General features: G+C 43.2%; 1 protein-coding gene across 1 annotated transcript in view; it reads right to left on the bottom strand.

Annotated features, from left to right (window-relative positions):
* The window catches only part of LOC130114377 (neural-cadherin-like), a 157,464-nt gene that overhangs the window by 89,883 nt on the left and 50,050 nt on the right, over positions 1-17,531 (bottom strand). The window contains exons 6-8 of the mRNA XM_056282241.1: positions 13,863-14,112; positions 4,078-4,220; positions 1,808-1,980 (exon numbers count right to left, since the gene is read on the bottom strand). Coding sequence (XP_056138216.1) covers positions 1,808-1,980; positions 4,078-4,220; positions 13,863-14,112 — 566 coding nt within the window. The remainder of the gene's footprint in view (positions 1-1,807; positions 1,981-4,077; positions 4,221-13,862; positions 14,113-17,531) is intronic.

The raw sequence follows: 17,531 nt of genomic DNA on the forward strand, positions 1-17,531 counted from the left end.
AAAAAGTGAGAGAGATGGAGAGACAGTGGTAGAAAAGGCAGATGTCAGAGAGAGAGAGAGAGAGCAAGAGAGAGATGATGATGATGAGTTTGAGAGCAGGCAAAAATAAATAAATACATTTATATTAGGACTAGAGAACAAGGGCACGCCAGAGTATGCTACACTAATGAGAACATAGAGATCACAAAGAATACAGAGAACAAACAAATGCGATAGCAGGCTCCTACACATACTCAAGGCTCAGCGTTTTCAGTTTTTACCGATTTTCACTGAAAAATACCCAGATTTTTAAACTGATTTTCACGCAGATTTTGTTTCCACGGATCCAAAAGTTGTTCCTGTTCATGTGACGTTATGTAACAGTGTCCTCTTGTGGTGAAATTCGGCATGCTGGATGGCTTTGAAAAATAAAAACCGAAAACGCTGAGCCTTGCACATACTGTACTGCGAGTGCATGAAACACAATGCACAAGCTATTCATAGTCTGCAGCTATGGCGCTAAGAGCAAGTGAAGTGGTTTCTTTTAGAGATCCAACAATGCCAGCCATCACTTCAACCACATCTCCAACACAGCTGCTTGATCAACAATGGCAAAGAAAGGAAAGAAAGAAAGGAAAGAAAGAAAGAAAAGGAAGAAAAAAGAAAGAAGGGGGGAAAAGCATCTGGAGTCACGAGTTTTTGTAAACAGGCATAGATGTGTGCTACTCTCTCGGAAGAATGACTGAAGAAGAAAAACACTCATGAGAGGTGGTGTGAAAACACAGAAGATGGAAAGAAAGACAGCGAAAGAGAGAATGAGAGAGGGCTTTGAAGATGTTAGCAAGACGACAGGGAAGAAATAGGGTGTGGTGTGTGGGAGTGTGACAGCGACAGGGCCAGTACGCCCTGCAGGTAATTAAGTTGTGTTAAAATTGGCTCCAAGGCACCGATTGAAGTTTAAATCACATCCATTTACCAGTAACTCTGAGCCACCTATAAACATTTTGGGAGTTATAATGTTCCACAAATACATATCCTGCTTGAGTACAAGTCATTCTTAATTAAGGAAGGAGTTAATTAAACAGGTGTGGTATATTATGATGATATTGCACTTTTTTCCAGAAATTAATTGGAATCCCTATGGAGTGCCTAAAGATAGAGTGAGTGTACAGGCTAATCAGAACTCATGGGAAAACAAAGCGGAGAGAGACGGAGAGAGAGAGAGAGGCAGGCAGGGGGATATGAGATGGCCAAGGTAAGAACCAGAAAGGGAGGGAAAGAGGGCGTGCGAGGGAGGATGGGGTGATAGATGGAGGAGAGGCTCTAGTACACAAAAAGGATGAGTCAAGCCACAGATGTTGGAAAATAAGAAAAACGTCTTTTATAATAGCAGCATACAGTAAATTTAAGCTGACCATACCAAAACGTTGACAAGCACAGCTAAATCATGTAAAAGTGCCGTCAATTGATTTATATTAAAATTAGAAGGAATAGTGGTAGTAGTAAGGTAGCAATAGTACATCCATCCATCTACTCCCAGTCATTCATTCATCCACCCACACAACCTCCATTCATCTACAAACATACAAAAAAATTAATATTTGTTCATCCATTCATCACTTCCTCCATCCACTCATTATCCATCAATAACTGAAGGGACCCAGAACAAGCAATTTTAATTTACTGCAATGTAGTGCATCCCTTTTGACGGTAGTAATGTTCCTATAACATTACGAGATGAAGCATACTAAAAGGTAGTAATACTAATAAATAAGAGTAATAGTAATAAGTAAGTCACTTTATTTTAACTATTAGAAAAGCTGCTCACCTTCTCAAATATGGGTTTGTTGTTGTTGACATCATCAACCCCAACAATGACACGGGCCGTGGAGGAGAGAGGGTGAGGCCCCCCAGACACGTTGTCGTCAGTGGCCGTTACATTCAGGACATATTCCAGTCCTTGTAGCTTGGGTAAAGGTGTTGAGCGCAGACGAATCAACCCTACAAATATCACCATTTTGATTAACTTATGCATTATAAATGACCCTTTATTGCTTAGTGGGTGGAAACGTGCTGTTAACATCGCTTGCAGTGCATGGGGGGCTGGTTCCCCCTGTGGCCACCCATGACAAAGTACGCATTACTACACTGCAAGACACATTGACAAAAATAACACTACTACTACTACTACTACTACTACTACTACTACTATAACACACGCACAAAAAAAGTCACATGTTACGTTCTGGGAGTTGAGACAGAGATGGGGTGGAGGGAATTTACTAGTGCCCCTTTTCCACTACATGGTACCAGCTCGACTCGACTTTTTTTCATTTTCCATTACTGGAAAGTACCGTCATTTTGGTAACTGTTACCACTTTTCTGGTACCACCTTTGTTGAGGTTCCAAAATAACTGGAGCGGGTACCAAAATCAATGCAGACCTCTGACTGGTCAGAGAAAAGTGTCACTGCATCATCAATGCGTGCATGGGCTATCACCCGGCATTTTTAAATACCGAAGCAGTCGAAGCGGAGTTATGTTAAAAGTACATTTTAAAATTTAAAACCAGGCGTCGCTATGACAACCAGCTCCACTGAGGGGGTACTGTTACGGTAAGAGAAAACGACACAGAAGCGAGTCGAGTCAAGTCGAGCCGAGCCGGTACCATGTAGTGGAAAAGGGGCATAAGTCCTCAAAAAGAAAAAGTGTGTGTGTGTGTGTGTGGGGGGGGGGGGGGGGGGGCTGGCATGCAGAATAAATCCACAAACCAATTTCACAGTGGGGACTTTTCCCTGAGTGACTTTGTCGAATTTCTAATCTAATGGTTGCATGAGCTCCTCTACAGATGCCCATCTGGCTTAAACCAGGTTCTGATGACCTGAGTCACGTAGGTGACTTGGAGTAGAAGTTAACTTGACTCAGCAAATGTCTACTTACTTGCCGTTCACTTCCCCTTCGTCTTTTTTTTATGTAAAAGTTTAGATAAAAGTTGGCATAAAAGGAGACGACATCAGAGTCAACACCTTCCTTGTCACAAGACAAACAAACCATCTGAGGTTTCAGGACGAGCAAGCAGCCTGTGATGTGAGGGAAACCCACTGAAGTAGATGTGCGGGTGGGGTCTTTTTTTTCCTTTCTCCTGCTGTGTTTCTCTTCATCTTTTACAAGGCCTGATTAAAGACTACACAGCTTGCTGATGCACTCTGATGCTGGTCCCCAACTCCTCTCTTCCCGCTCGCTTGTGATTTGGGCCGCCCAGTAACGTAGAGCTAGGTCTCAGTTTGTAGCGATGATGCGTGACATTGTCAACACTGCACCACTATATGTAATTGAATGGATCGTGAGATGTAGGAGAAAAAAAAAGTTAATCCTCCCAGAAAAAGTGATTGTCCCGGTTTAAATGTCAACCCTGTTTATAAATGCGACAAGAGCGGAGCAACTGTTCAATGAGCCTGGGCTCTTCGTGTGAAGTAGGAAGCCAAATAATAGTTCCCGCTGCAACCTTAAGACATCGCCCGTGGTATTTCCTTGCCCAGAGGATGCGTACATGAGAAAAGGAGGGCAGGAACACGAGAGGAGTGCACAAAAGAGAGAGGATCTGGCAGAGGCAGACTGAAGATCGCGGGCTACGATAGAGCAGTTGTTGTGAAATTGAATTGAAAGGGTTGGTAGACAAATGTCACAGTGCCTGACAAATGTGCCACTGGTTTTGGATCAAGAGGTAAAAAAAGAAAAGAAAAAAGATAAACTGTGTAGCCACCAAAAGCCAGAGAGCTCAGACAGGAAGGAACATTCCCCCTATACCTGACAAAAGAATGAACCCACAGTGGCACATTGGGGAAAGAACGCCATCATTTGTCTTTATGACCATAATAACAGAAACAGCTGCAGTCATGTTGAAATTACTATTTTTAATAATGACTTTCAATATCTTTGGAGATTGACTTTGAAGGTGGAGGGCATTCACTGCACCTACCGCAAAGCAAGTTTATATCAAGAGAAAATTAGATGTTTGGTTTGAGGGAAAGCCTGTCAGTTTTCAGCGTATGAGCTGCACAGGCCTGTAAGGCCCGATGAGAAAATTAAGAAGTATCACCTTTCTGGCTGTCAATGACAAAGTTGCCCTCCTCGTTGCCCGCTGTTATTGAGTAGATAATTCCATCACCATCTGGGTCCTTGGCCAGCACTGTGGCAACCAGGGTATTTGGGCCAGCGTCCTCAGAGACAAATGTCCGATATCTGAAATGAAGTATGATAGTTACCTTTGAAAACTCAACACACGTGCAGACACAAAAAAAAGGCAATTGAATGCAAACACAAACACAAAAAAAAAGAATGACACGCACAAACATATGAACATATGTACACACAAAGACTTGATCAATCACACAGTTGAAAACATCAGCAGGCTGATTAGAGTTATGGCCGTGGATTTTCCTTGTCACTATGATTTAACCTGTCCTCTTAGCTGGCCAGGCAACAGATAAATGATAATGTCTGCTGGGATGTTGAAGTCATTGAACAAATGGTCTCTCCAACATGGCCAGCCCACTCTGAGCCATTTGATCCAGTGCCTTTTAAAATGTCAACAGTGATTTGCTTTGCTGCGTGGCATTGGGCACTCTGCAAGACATGAGACTGATATACCACCGAACTAGACAGCATTAACGGGTGAGGAAGAACTCTTTGACTAGGGAAACTGAGATGAAGGGAAAACCGCGAAAGAGCGAGGAAGAGATGGGGAGAGAAATGGGTGACAAGTAGAGAGAGGCTGATACGGAAATGGTGTGTGTGTGTGTGTGTGTGTGTGTGTGTGTGTGTGTGTGTGTGTGTGTGTGTGAAAGAGAGAGAGAGGGGAGCTGGGGACAGAGCAAGGCGGACAGACAGAAGCGCAGGATGTGAAAGGAGGGCGGTGTTCTGAGCCTGTTTGAGATGATTCGTCAGCAGAACTCATCTCTAGCTAGAGTTGGTGCTTTGTGCTTTTGTGTGTGTGAGTGTGTGTGTGTGCGCACACGCGCATACTTATTGAGGGGGTGTCAGTGTCTGCGATGAAGAGTCAGAAGTGATTGATGGTTTACAGAAGAACGCTGATGGGTGATTCATCTCCGCCCGCCGCAGTTGTCTCCGTGGCAACATGACTGACCTGTAATCTGTCACCCTGCTCATAGGCCACCTCTCTTCCACTGTATGGGATGAGACAGATACACATCCTACTATTCTAACCCCTGAAGTATCTCCCGAGTCATCTCGGTGAAGTGTAAGGGCGTGTTCAAACACACCGCACGTCTGGCTGTGTGTGTGACCATTTGCCCATCTGTAGGCTGTGGATGTGTGTGTTTACTTGTGTGTGCCCGCCTGCCGATTCCCATCCTCCACCGCCTCTTGCCTAGCAATCTTTTTACACTACACATTACTCATCTGTGATCCACTAAAACATGCAATGGAAGAAGGCTTATCCGTCTAATCCATCACCCTTGAAAAAACTACATTACAGTTTTACATACATCATAACATCCTAAACAATAACCATGCATGCTTGTCTGTATGCTGTTTTTGGGCTACTCTGTCCGTCGTGGCCCTTAAAATATCTCTCTGGTTCATAGTGAATTGTGAAGACAAGCCCAGATAATACCTGGCAGTATGCCAGCACATTTAACAAAATGTCTGTTGGCTTTGCTACAGTATTTGTCAAACTTTAAGACAGGCCTCTTGGTTGATCTACATATCTGTCTGTCCAACTCCAGTCCACTTGTCACATTTAACTTCTCATATACTCTTTTTTTTCTGCACTGTATATGTTTGTGTTCAAATGTCACTCTCTCCATAGCTGTATATTTGTTTGACTGGTCTTTTTGTCTACCTCTCATAGTTGTTTGACTGGTCTTTTTGTCGGCCTCTCTTGGTATCTGTCCCCCCCCCCCCCCCCCGCGAATATGATTTTCCTAGGATGAATCCGGAAAGTTCCCGCCCTCAGGCGCTAGGATTGGTCAGATCTGCCTGTCAGTCAAGGCCGACGCAACCGTGCAACAACCCTAATCCTAACCCTAGCCATGTTTGCTAGCTAACTGTTAGCCATTAGCCACGTTTGCAACCAAGCTAACTGTACCAATTTAACTGTGTATGGTAGGCGAATATTTTTTTCCTAGGATGAATCCGGAAAGTTGACTGACAGGCAGATCTGGCCAATCCAAGCGCCCTGAGGGAGGGAACTTTCCGGATTCATCCTAGGAAAAAAATAATCCCGCCCCCCCACCACCGTATACATCCAGCCGCTGATGCCATGTCCACAATTCTTCCCCAGCTTTGGCCCTCCACCCTGGCAAAGCTGGCTTTTTCGCCCATCGGAAAAAAGTCTTATCTAAAACACTCTAGGAAGTAAGTAAATTTGAAATCGCCGGACTCACGTTGAAATGTGGACAGGGAAAGAAGAGCTTTATTGTCATGTGACCCAAGTTTCTGCGCATGCCCGATAGAAGAGGCTAATTTTCGATTTTTGCCGTTTCAATGTGAACGTTTTCTTGGGGCGGGGGGGATGTCTGCTAATGTGGGTAAAACATTTGACTCGTTTTTGACAAGAAAAAAAGACGTCTGCAAATTTCTCTAAATTAGCATGGACTAGGGGTTTCACGATTCTCCACATCCACGATTACGTTTGACTTTTGATTTTAAATTAAAGATTTGATTTTCGATTTAAACCTTTTCTTCAGCATTGCCGGCTAGCCCATTGCTAGACTATCGCGTGTTGATTTGTAATGATCAACGAATCATTAGTTTTATGCCCCGACAACTCTCATTTAGCTTTCTAATTCTTTTAAGATGGGTGGGCGGTTATATCACGTGTGCGATATAACCGCCATTTTTTACGTACCACACTAAGGCCATGCGGTCCATTTTGAACAACTTATTTAAAATATGATAACAACAACTTATTTCCTAAGTCAACTGCGAAAAAAGTACAAACTAGTTTTTCTGTCAATGACGTGTTTGTTGCTAACAACTCACGGGGAAGGCAACACCGTTGACTTCAGGGACGCGGGAGGACTTCCCAGCTGCTTCCTCTCCGACTCCGGAAGTGGACCCGGTTGTGTCGTACGGAGGCCGGGAGGTGACACGGATGTAATTTTTATTATAAAGCGCGCGTGAAACTTTCAAAATCACGCGTACAAGTAATAAAACGCACGCGCGCTTTATTATTAAAGCTTACGTCCATGCAGTGTCGTCTCTGATGTGTTTTTTTGTGTTTTTATTCGAATGCGCGCTGGAGCGTGCAAGTAGGCGGGGCTGTGGAGGGAAAAAAAATCTTGCTCTATGCAGATGATCTGGTGCTGCTGTCACCCACAGAACATGGTCTACAGCAGCATCTGGATCTGCTAGAGAAATACTGTCAGAACTGGGCCCTGGCAGTAAATTTCAAAAAGGTAAAAATTATGATCTTCCAGAAGAATCCCAGGTGTTAGGAAAGTAGACACATATTTACTCTAGGTAACACCGCCCTAGAGCGCACATTAAGTTATGTATTATCTGGGACTGAAAATCAGGGTCTCAGGAAACTTTGGTCTGGCAGTGAATGCACTTAAAGAGAAAGCCCGAAGAGCTTTCTATGCAATAAAAGAACATTCAATGAAACAGACATCGTTATGTTCAGATCTGTGTTGTGTAAGAAGTGTATGTATAAGTAAGTAAGTAAAGCAGGGAGCACAGTAGTAATGATCAATCGTTTCTTATTCTCTTATTCTCTCTCTTCTGACTTACGTTACGCGCAACAGGGCATTCATAACATTGGTGCCACCTACTGGTGTATGCATAGAACACAACAGATATCCCAATTAAAATCTGGTCCAAAATCTTTGACAGTGTCATCCTGCCCATTGCAGTATATGGAAGTGAAGTATGGGGTTCACTCAATCAGCAAGACTACATTACATGGGACAAACATCCAATAGAAGCCCTGCATGAAGAATTCTGTTGAAAATTGCTAAATGTACAAAGAAAAACACCAACAAATGCATACAGGGCAGAATTACGCTGTTTCCCATTGATAATAAATATCCCAAGAAGATCACTTAAATTCTGGATGCACCTTAAAACAAGTCCCCATGACACGTTGCAATTTAAAGTATTCCAAATCCAAGAGCTAAGCCCCAAAAAGAGTCCCCTCAGTCAGCTGGTTCTGAAACTAACTAACCCCATACCCACTAACATAGATGAGTTTCAGACTAGCACCGCTAACCAACCACAGATTAGAGTAAACCAAATCATCAAACAATGCAAAAATATTTGGAACATTCGGACATAGAAACATATTTGGAACATTCGGACATAAAAACCAAATTACAACACAAATTAGAATGTTATCAAGCCCTAAAAAGAGAATACAAATTGGCTGAGTATCTCTCCACTGTCAGAGATAGTAAGCAGAGACACATCCTTACCAAGTACAAGCTCAGTGACCACAGTCTAGCCATTGAAAAGGGCAGACACAAAAAATCTTGGCTACCAAAAGAGCAAAGAATATGTGGTCACTGTACGGCAGTGAGGTTGAGACAGCGACACACTTCCTCCTAAATTGTGAGAAATTCCAAAATATAAGAGAAAAAATACCAGGAGAAATTTTGAAAACCAGATTCCAAATGTTCTACTCCTGGATGAGAAAGAGCAATGGCCACTTATTTTAGGAGAGGGCCAAACGGCACACCTTGTGGCACAATATGTGTCCGAATACCATAGCCTAAAGGTCAGTGAGTGACCAAAACAATGTCAATTACTGTTCCAATTACTGTTTCAATTACTGTTCAAATACTATTCTATATTTCTACCAGTTCTACCTATTCCTTTTTCCGTTTATTTTAATTTATTTAATTTATCTTTTTTTTAATACTCTACTACTACCACTACTACTACTTCTACTACTACTACTACTTTTGGCTGCTCTTGTTAGGGGTTGCCACAGTGGAACATCCGTTTCCATTTCTTCCTGTCTTCTGCATCTTCCTCTGTCACACCAGCCACCTGCATGTCTTCCCTCACCACATCCATAAACCTCCTCTTTGGCCTTCCTCTTTTCCTCTTTCCTGGCAGCTCCATATTCAGCATCCTTCTCCCAATACACCCAGCAGCTCTCCTCCACACATGTCCAAGCCATCTCAATCTTGCCTCTCTTGCTTTGTCTCCAAACCGTCCAACTTGAACAGTCCCTCTAATATAATCATTCCTAATCCTGTCCTTCTTCATCACTCCCAGTGAAAATCTTAGCATCTTCAACTCTGCCACCTCCAGCTCCACCTCCTGTCTTTTCATCAGTGCCACTGTCTCCAAACCATATAACATAGCTGGTCTCACAACCATCTTGTAAACCTTCCCTTTCACTCTAGCTGGTACCCTTCTGTCGCAAATCACTCCTGACACTCTTCTCCACCCACTCCACCCTGCCTGCACTCTCTTCTTCACCTCTCTTCTGCACTCCCCGTTACTTTGGACAGTTGACCCCAAGTATTTAAACTCATATGCCTTCGTCACCTCCACTCCTTGCATCCTCACCATTCCGCTGTCCTTCCTCTCATTCACGCATAGGTATTTCGTCTTGCTCCTACTGACTTTCATTCCTCTTCTCTCCAATGCATACCTCCACCTCTCCAGGCTCTCCTCAACCTGCACCCTACTCTCGCTACAGATCACAATGTCATCCGCAAACATCATCGTCCATGGAGACTCCTGCCTGATCTTGTCCATCAACCTGTCCATCACCATTGCAAACAAGAAAGGGCTCAGAACCGATCCTTGATGTAATCCCACCTCCACCTTGAACCCATCTGTCATTCCAACCACACACCTCACCATTGTCACCCTTCCCTCATATATCCTGCACCACTCCTACATACTTCTCTGCAACTCCCGACTTCCTCATACAATACCACACCTCCTCTCTCGGCACCCTGTCATATGCTTTCTCTAAATCAACAAAGACACCATGTAACTCCTTCTGGCCTTCTCTATACTTCTCAATCAACATTCTCAAAGCAAACATCGCATCTGCGGTGCTCTTTCGTGGCATGAAACCATAGTGCTGCTCGTTAATCGTCATCTCTCCTCTTAACCTAGCTTCTATTACTCTTTCCCAAATCTTCATGCTGTGGGTGATCAACTTTATACCTCTGTAGTTGCTACAGTTCTGCACATCGCCCTTGTTCTTGAAAATCGGTACCAGTATGCTTCTTCTCCACTCCTCAGGCATCCTCTCACTTTCCAAGATTGTGTTAAACAATCTAGTTAAAAACCCCACTGCCATCTCTCCTAAACACCTCCATGCCTCCACAGGTATGTCATCAGGACCAACTGCCTTTCCACTTTTCATCCTCTTCATAGCTACCCTCACTTCCTCCTTGCTAATCCACTACACTTCCTGATTCACTATCCCTACATCATCCAACCTTCTCTCTCTCTCTCATTTTCTTCATTCATCAGCCCCTCAAAGTACTCCTTCCACCTTCTCAGCACACTCTCCTCACTTGTCAGCACATTTCCATCTCTATCCTTGATCGCCCTAACATGCTGCACATCCTTCGCAGCTCGGCCCCTCTGTCTAGCCAATCGGTACAAGTCCTTTTCTCCTTCCTTAGTGTCTAACCTGTCATGCAACTCACCATATGCCTTTTCCTTTGCCTTTGCCACCTTTCTCTTCGCTTTATGCTGCGTCTCCTTGTACTCCTGTCTACTTTCTTCATTTCTCTGACTATCCCACTTCTTCTTTGCCAACCTTTTCCTCTGTATAATTTGCTGTACTTCCTCATTCCACCACCAAGTCTCCTTGTCTTCCTTCCTCTGTCCTGATGACACACCAAGTACCTTCCTAGCTGTCTCCCTCACTATTTCTGCAGTGGTTGCCCAGCCATCTGGCAACTCTTCACTACCACCCAGTGCCTGTCTTAACTCCTGCCTGAACTCCACACAACAGTCTTCCTTCTCAAACTTCCACCACTTGATCTTCGGCTCTGCCTTCACTCGCTTCCCCTTCTTGGTCTCCAAAGTCTCCAAAGTTTTTTTTAATACTCTATTAATCTATTTCACTGTCACCTGCTTTGGCAACATTGTAATGAATGCAGTCATGCCAATAAAGCATTATTGAATTGAATTGAACTGAATCACTTGTTACCAGCTACGAGCCAGGCTAAGCTATATAGGCTAGCAAGACACAGAGGCTTCCAACTACAGTTCGGGGCTATGAAACTGGGTAGGTAACACTATTCTACTGAGTCTAGAAGGCAGTCCAAAAAGCAACTCATAATTGTAGTAGTAGTAACCGGCTTGTAGCTGGTAACAAACTTTACAAAGAGTCTGTACCAACTCTACAATGGAGAATGGGGCACTTTATTTCAGCACTGCAGTCCAGTTTATGCACTAGAATCCTCACTTGTTAACAATGGCAACCTTCCTCTCTGTTGGCACACTGTTATATCTGTGCCTGCAGCTAAGAAGTTTTTTTTTTCCCCAAATCTCAATTTTTTGGTAACACTTTAGTATGGGGACAATAGTCACCATTAATTAGGTGCTTATTAGCATGCAAATTAGCAACATATTGGTTCTTAATTGGTCATTATTACGTACTCATTAATGCCTTATTCTGCATGGCCTTATTATACAACCAGTAAGCCATTAACTATGAGTTTTCCCTCTATAACCTCAGAATTATTGCTTATTAGTAGTACCATCTCAATATGCTTTGCTTAGTATGGACTTTATAAGGTGGTAGTACCACAAGAAGAGTTATTCTCCCTTACTAACACTTAATGAATATGGTCTGTTCTTACATAACAAAACACAAAACTACAAGTGTTAATAGTGTTAAATTACTCTAAATTAAGTTTTTGTTACTTAGAATATGTTCCCCATACTAAAGTGACATCTTGGTCATTACTAATTCACTAGTAATTAAGTTTTTTTACTTAGAATATGTTCCCCATACTAAAGTGTTACCAATTTTTCTAATCCCTGGTCGTCCTCTGTGTGGAGTTTGCATTTTCTCCCTGTATCTGCATGGGTTTCCTCCGGGTGCTTCAATTTTCTCCCACAGTCCAAAGACACGTAGGTCAGGTGAACTGGCCATACTTACTTATCCCTAGGTGTGAACGTGTTGGCCCTGTGATGGCCTGGTGGCCTGTCCAGGGTGTCTCCCCACCTGCCGCCCAAAGACCGCTGGGATAGGCCCCTGCATCACGTGACCCCAATTAGGATAAGCGGCTTGGATAATGGATTGGATGGAGAATCGCCAAGTGGCAGGAAAAGGAAATTACACCTTCATGTTTGTTTACTGCACACTTTCTCAGGAAAAGGATAAAAAGAAAAAAAATTAAGCCAAAATCAACAAGAATATCCATTTACTGACCTTAAAGATTTACGTGGTATGTAGACTGCTATCACAGGAATATGGCATCACAATGTTTGCAGGTAATTTATGTGAAGGGAGCAACATACTGTATCGATGCCAGATAGCGTTGATTAACACCTCAGGCCAAACATATTGAGTTGCCCTTTCAGGATGGTGGAGGTACTACCAGAGAAGTGCCAACAGCTTGGGTGGGGAGTTCATTTGTTTTGCAAAGCACTCCCAGCTTGCTTTAGATATGATAAGATGAAAACCTAGGAATGGAGGTATTGAGTGATGGATTGATATGAATGTCGGCGCTGCAACTTCTGTATGTGTTTCTGAAATGAAAACTTATCAACCGGTGGACCGTTTTCCTCCATAGCAGTTAGCTTCTACTGCTATTGCTTTAATGTTATAGCGGAGATATGCCGACGGAAAGTGTATCAGCTTTAAATGGGAACGAGGTTTTGACCCATTTTAGTTTTTATCATATTGGTAAGAAGAAGCAAGAATGGCGTGGCAGAACAACGTGCTCCCTGCTGCTGTACTGCAGAGTGATAACACAATCAAGTCAGTCTTGATTTCTGAAAATAAGGGAAAAACACACAGACTTTTACCATGCCTATTCTTTAGACAAGACTATTGGGCTATTTGTGGCATTATCTTTTGTTTTTGTTTTTTTAATTTATGCTAAACTAAACAGGCCATTTTTATGTATTCTGATTTTACAGAATGGCAGAGCAGCTGCTGTACTGGATTAATGTTGATACCCCTGTTGGATTCTCAATGTTTTCCATCATAGATTTAAAAAAACATAATCCGCATGGTAAAATTTTGCAGGTGAAATCCGCCCTTAATAAAAAGAAAATGATGGGATAGAGGCTCGTCTCATTTTCTCAGTCTGGTAGCTAAGCGAATCATTTATGATTGACTGATTGATTTTTCGTTTCAGTGTGTTGCATCGCTTTGATAAGAAACGAACTCATAAAACACTTTATTTCAATAACATGTCAACTACAGACATGTGTGATACACACACACACACACACACACACACACACACACACGCACACAGAGAGTGATGTAGAGCTAGTATAAAGAAAATATACAAAAACATGATGCAACCAAATAATTTGGCTTGCCTTCTAATGCAGGCTTCATCATTAAAAATTGCAGGCTTCATCATTAAAAATTGCAACCCCAAATATATAATTGCTAAATAACCCTTTTTCCAACATCATCGTTTTCCAACATCATCTGACCAGAATAACCTGGACTTTAGTGTCAGTCTTCATAGCAAGTCCAAAAATAAACCAGCCAGCTTTGGTGGTTATCCCAAATTTTAAACCTTGTTCCCAGCCTAAATTATCATCAATCAATTGTTAACCTGGCAATAGTTTCTACACATTTTGTTTACCCATATCACTGCTGTGTTATGCTGTTGTGTAACCCTCCGGGTTAATGACTGTTGCAATGAGTCCAGTGAATCACAGAGGGAGAAACAGATTAAGTCTACTCACACGGGCTGGGAGAATTCAGGGGCCTCATCATTAACGTTCGACATCCTGACACGGACTGTGGTGGTGCCCGAATGCGGCTCCTCCCCGTTGTCCACTGCCATCACCACAAACTCATACAGATGGTTGGGCCTTTCATAGTCCAGCAAGCGTGCAGGGAAGATGGTCCCATGGGCTGAAATGCTGAAGTCTGGACTCAGGGTGTAATAGGTGAGCTCAGCATTCAGCCCCGAGTCACAGTCAGTAGCCAAAACTGGCAGGTGGGAAAGAAAGATGGAGCGAGTTAAGACAGAGACGTAGATAGACAGGTGGATGGATGGACATATGGACAGCAAACAGATAGATAGATAGATAGATAGATAGATAGATAGATAGATAGATAGATAGATAGATAGATAGATAGATAGATAGATAGATAGATAGATAGATAGATAGATAGATAGATAGATAGATAGATAGATAGATAGATAGATAGATAGATAGATAGATAGACAAACAGAGATGGATGAAGAGGAAAAAAAATCTAATATCACCTAAGACCAATCGATCCAATTAATCCAACTGAGTCACAGTGGTGGCATCTGTTCAAATAATAATGTCTTTATGGCCTTTACTGCTCTTGTAATTCATAAACATTGGTAGCTGCATGTAGCAGTACACACACAGTGTCCTGCAGCATTGACAATGATAAACTAAACAACATGGTAAATACAAAAGATGACCAATACACAACAAGCTTTTTTTCTGTGTTGTTATTTTATTCAGAGAACAATGCTCAGTATAGAGCAGGGGTGGCTAACCATGTGCCATGGAGAGCCATGTGTATGCAGGTTTTCATTCCAGCCGGACTCCACACCAGGCGATTTCACTGATTGGCAACCCTTCAAGCAAAGAGGAAGACCGTATGTATCAGTGAAATCACCTGGTGTGGAGTCGGGTTGGCATGAAAACCTGCATACACATGGCTCTCCATGGCACATGGTTAGCCCCCGCTGGTATAGGGCATCCTCTTCACATGAGAATGCATTTTTCTGTCCTCATGTTTAATGTTTTCTAACATGAACCAGGTTCATCAGCAGTGGCGGACTCAGGCTGTTTGAGGGGCAGGGGCGAAAAAAGGGCATCAGCTGTATGTGGTGGGGCACTAACGTGCATAAAGTCGTAATGCATTTATGGTTCACTTATGGAAGGTCATCCATTAATGCAATGGATCATGTTTTCTCCACTGGAAGGGCACCCTAGAAGGCACTTTACTACATTTTTCCACTGGAAAGGCACCCTAGAGGGTACTTCATCCCATTTTATCCACTGGAAAGACACCCTAGAGGGCACTATATCATGTTTTGTCCACTGGAAAAGCACCCTAGAGGGCATCTTACCATATTTTCCACTGGAAAGGCACCCTAAAGGGCACCTTATCACATTTTCTCCACTGGAAAGGAACCCTAGAGGGCACTATATCATGTTGTCTTGCGCACTGGGCCTCCCAAGAGGGCACTTTCTACCATAGGGGCATCCAAGAGGGAAGTTTTGCAGTGCTTGTTTTGAACATGGGGGAAAAGCGGGGGAGGGGGCAATTATTCCCGCCCCCCCCCCCAGTCCACCAGTGTTTGGCAAATATTCACCCAAGCATATTTTGTCTTAAAACTGAATGATGAAGTAGTCAAGGTCCCTGGAGCCCCAACTGTAATGCTGTTTCACCATACATCAATACGTATAGAGATGCCTTTTCAACATACAGCTGGACTATTCTGCACTATTTCCTATCAATGTCGAGAGGGGGAAATTGGAAGTGAAGACCCATTTCCAAGTATCCAACTGTATCTTTATGCCCAGTTGAATCAAGATGATATGGGGGACTCTGCTCAATCGTGGCCTCAGTACTTTGACTTTCAATAATCAAACATGTAGTTCAGAACTATTCCAGTGTACAGAAAAAAAAATGACAGAATCTCAAAATATTTAAAAATGATGTTGACGTTCATTCAGTTCAATTCTGAAGCTGCGGGAAAGCAAAGAAAACCTATTACAAAGGAATATAACGTGAGTATCAGAGTGTGCCGTTTTTATTAGAAGCCTTCATATGAAATATTTCTGTGGTGCAGATTCATAAAATGTCTTAGGAGGAAATTTTGATTAGGTTTAAAATGGGGAGTGTCAGTGATAATATCAACCATCTCTCTTTGGCTGGGGTCCAGCCCCACACATGCAGTCATCCCAAGCGCCTGAGTGAGTGATGGAGTTTCTCCATTGGTCAGACAGCCGACTTGGAGTTTCCCGATTGGCTGCACAAACAATTTTCTATGACGTTGTCAGCTGTTCACGGGACCAATGTCAAAACAGCTGCTTTTTTATGCCCCCCCCTTCTCTTCTCCCAATTGTACTTGGCCAATTACCCCACTCTTCCAAGCTGTCCTGGTCGCTGCTTCACCCCCTCTGCTGATCCAGGGAGGGCTGCAGACTACCACATGTCTCCTCCGATACATGTGGAGTTGCCAGCCGCTTCTTTTCACCTGACAATGAGGAGTTTCACCAGGGGGACGTAGCACATGAGAGGATCATGCTATTGCCCCCAGTTCCCCCTCCCCCCTGAACAGTCGCTCCGACTGACCAGAGGAGGTGCTAGTGCAGTGACCAGGACACATACCCACATCCAGCTTCCCACCCGCAGACACGGCCAATTGTGTCTGTAGGGGTGCCCAACCCAGCCGTAGGTAACACGGAGATTTGAACCAGAGATCCCCGTGTTGGTAGGCAAAAGAATAGACCATTATGCTACCCAGATGCCCCAAAACAGCTGCTTTTTGAACGTAGTCCAGCGTGGTCCAGCCATATGCTGGTTTTAACCTAGTCTGGTTGGAATAAAGGTCATACATGGGGGAAAAAACATCTTGTTAAATTTGCTGTCTCTAATTAAAAGACTTATTTTCAGCAATTTCCAAGTACAGAATTCATGTTTTCCACAACTAGTGCCGGTTATTTATTTTGCTTCCCTTTCATTTAAAAAAAAAATTATTTATGTATTTGTGTGTGTGTTTTGCTATTGTACAGTTATTTATTGTGCTATTTTTAACTCGATGTCACTGTAAATGAGGGCAATCTCAATAACTCTCGAGATTAAATAAAGGTTTTGGATGAATGTCTTCCAAAGGTGGGGGTAGTTTTGAACCCTGCACACCTTTACAGACAAGAGAAAGACATAAAAACAGAAAGGCAACTCCACGCAGCAGTGTGTATGCCATTTCTCATAATGCTCATCTACTACTACTACTTTCGGCTGCTCCCATTAGGGGTCGCCACAGCGGATCATCTGTTTCCATCTCTTCCTGTCTTCTGCATCTTCCTCTGTCACACCAGCCACCTGCATGTCTTCCCTCACCACATCCATAAACCTCCTCTTTGGCCTTCCTCCTTTCCTCTTCCCTGGCAGCTCCATATTCAGCATCCTTCTCCCAAGATACCCAGCATCTCTCCTCCACACATGTCCAAGCCATCTCAATATTGCCTCTCTTGTTTTGTCTCCAAACTGTCCAACTTGAGCGGTCCCTCTAATATAATCATTCCTAATCCTGTCCTTGATCACTCCCAGTGAAAATCATCTTCAACTCTGCCACCTCCGGCTCCACCTCCTGTCTTTTCATCAGTGCCACTGTCTCCAAACCATATAACATC

This window comes from Lampris incognitus, chromosome 6 (assembly GCF_029633865.1).
Source record: "Lampris incognitus isolate fLamInc1 chromosome 6, fLamInc1.hap2, whole genome shotgun sequence".
Taxonomy (NCBI): Eukaryota; Metazoa; Chordata; class Actinopteri; order Lampriformes; family Lampridae; genus Lampris; species Lampris incognitus.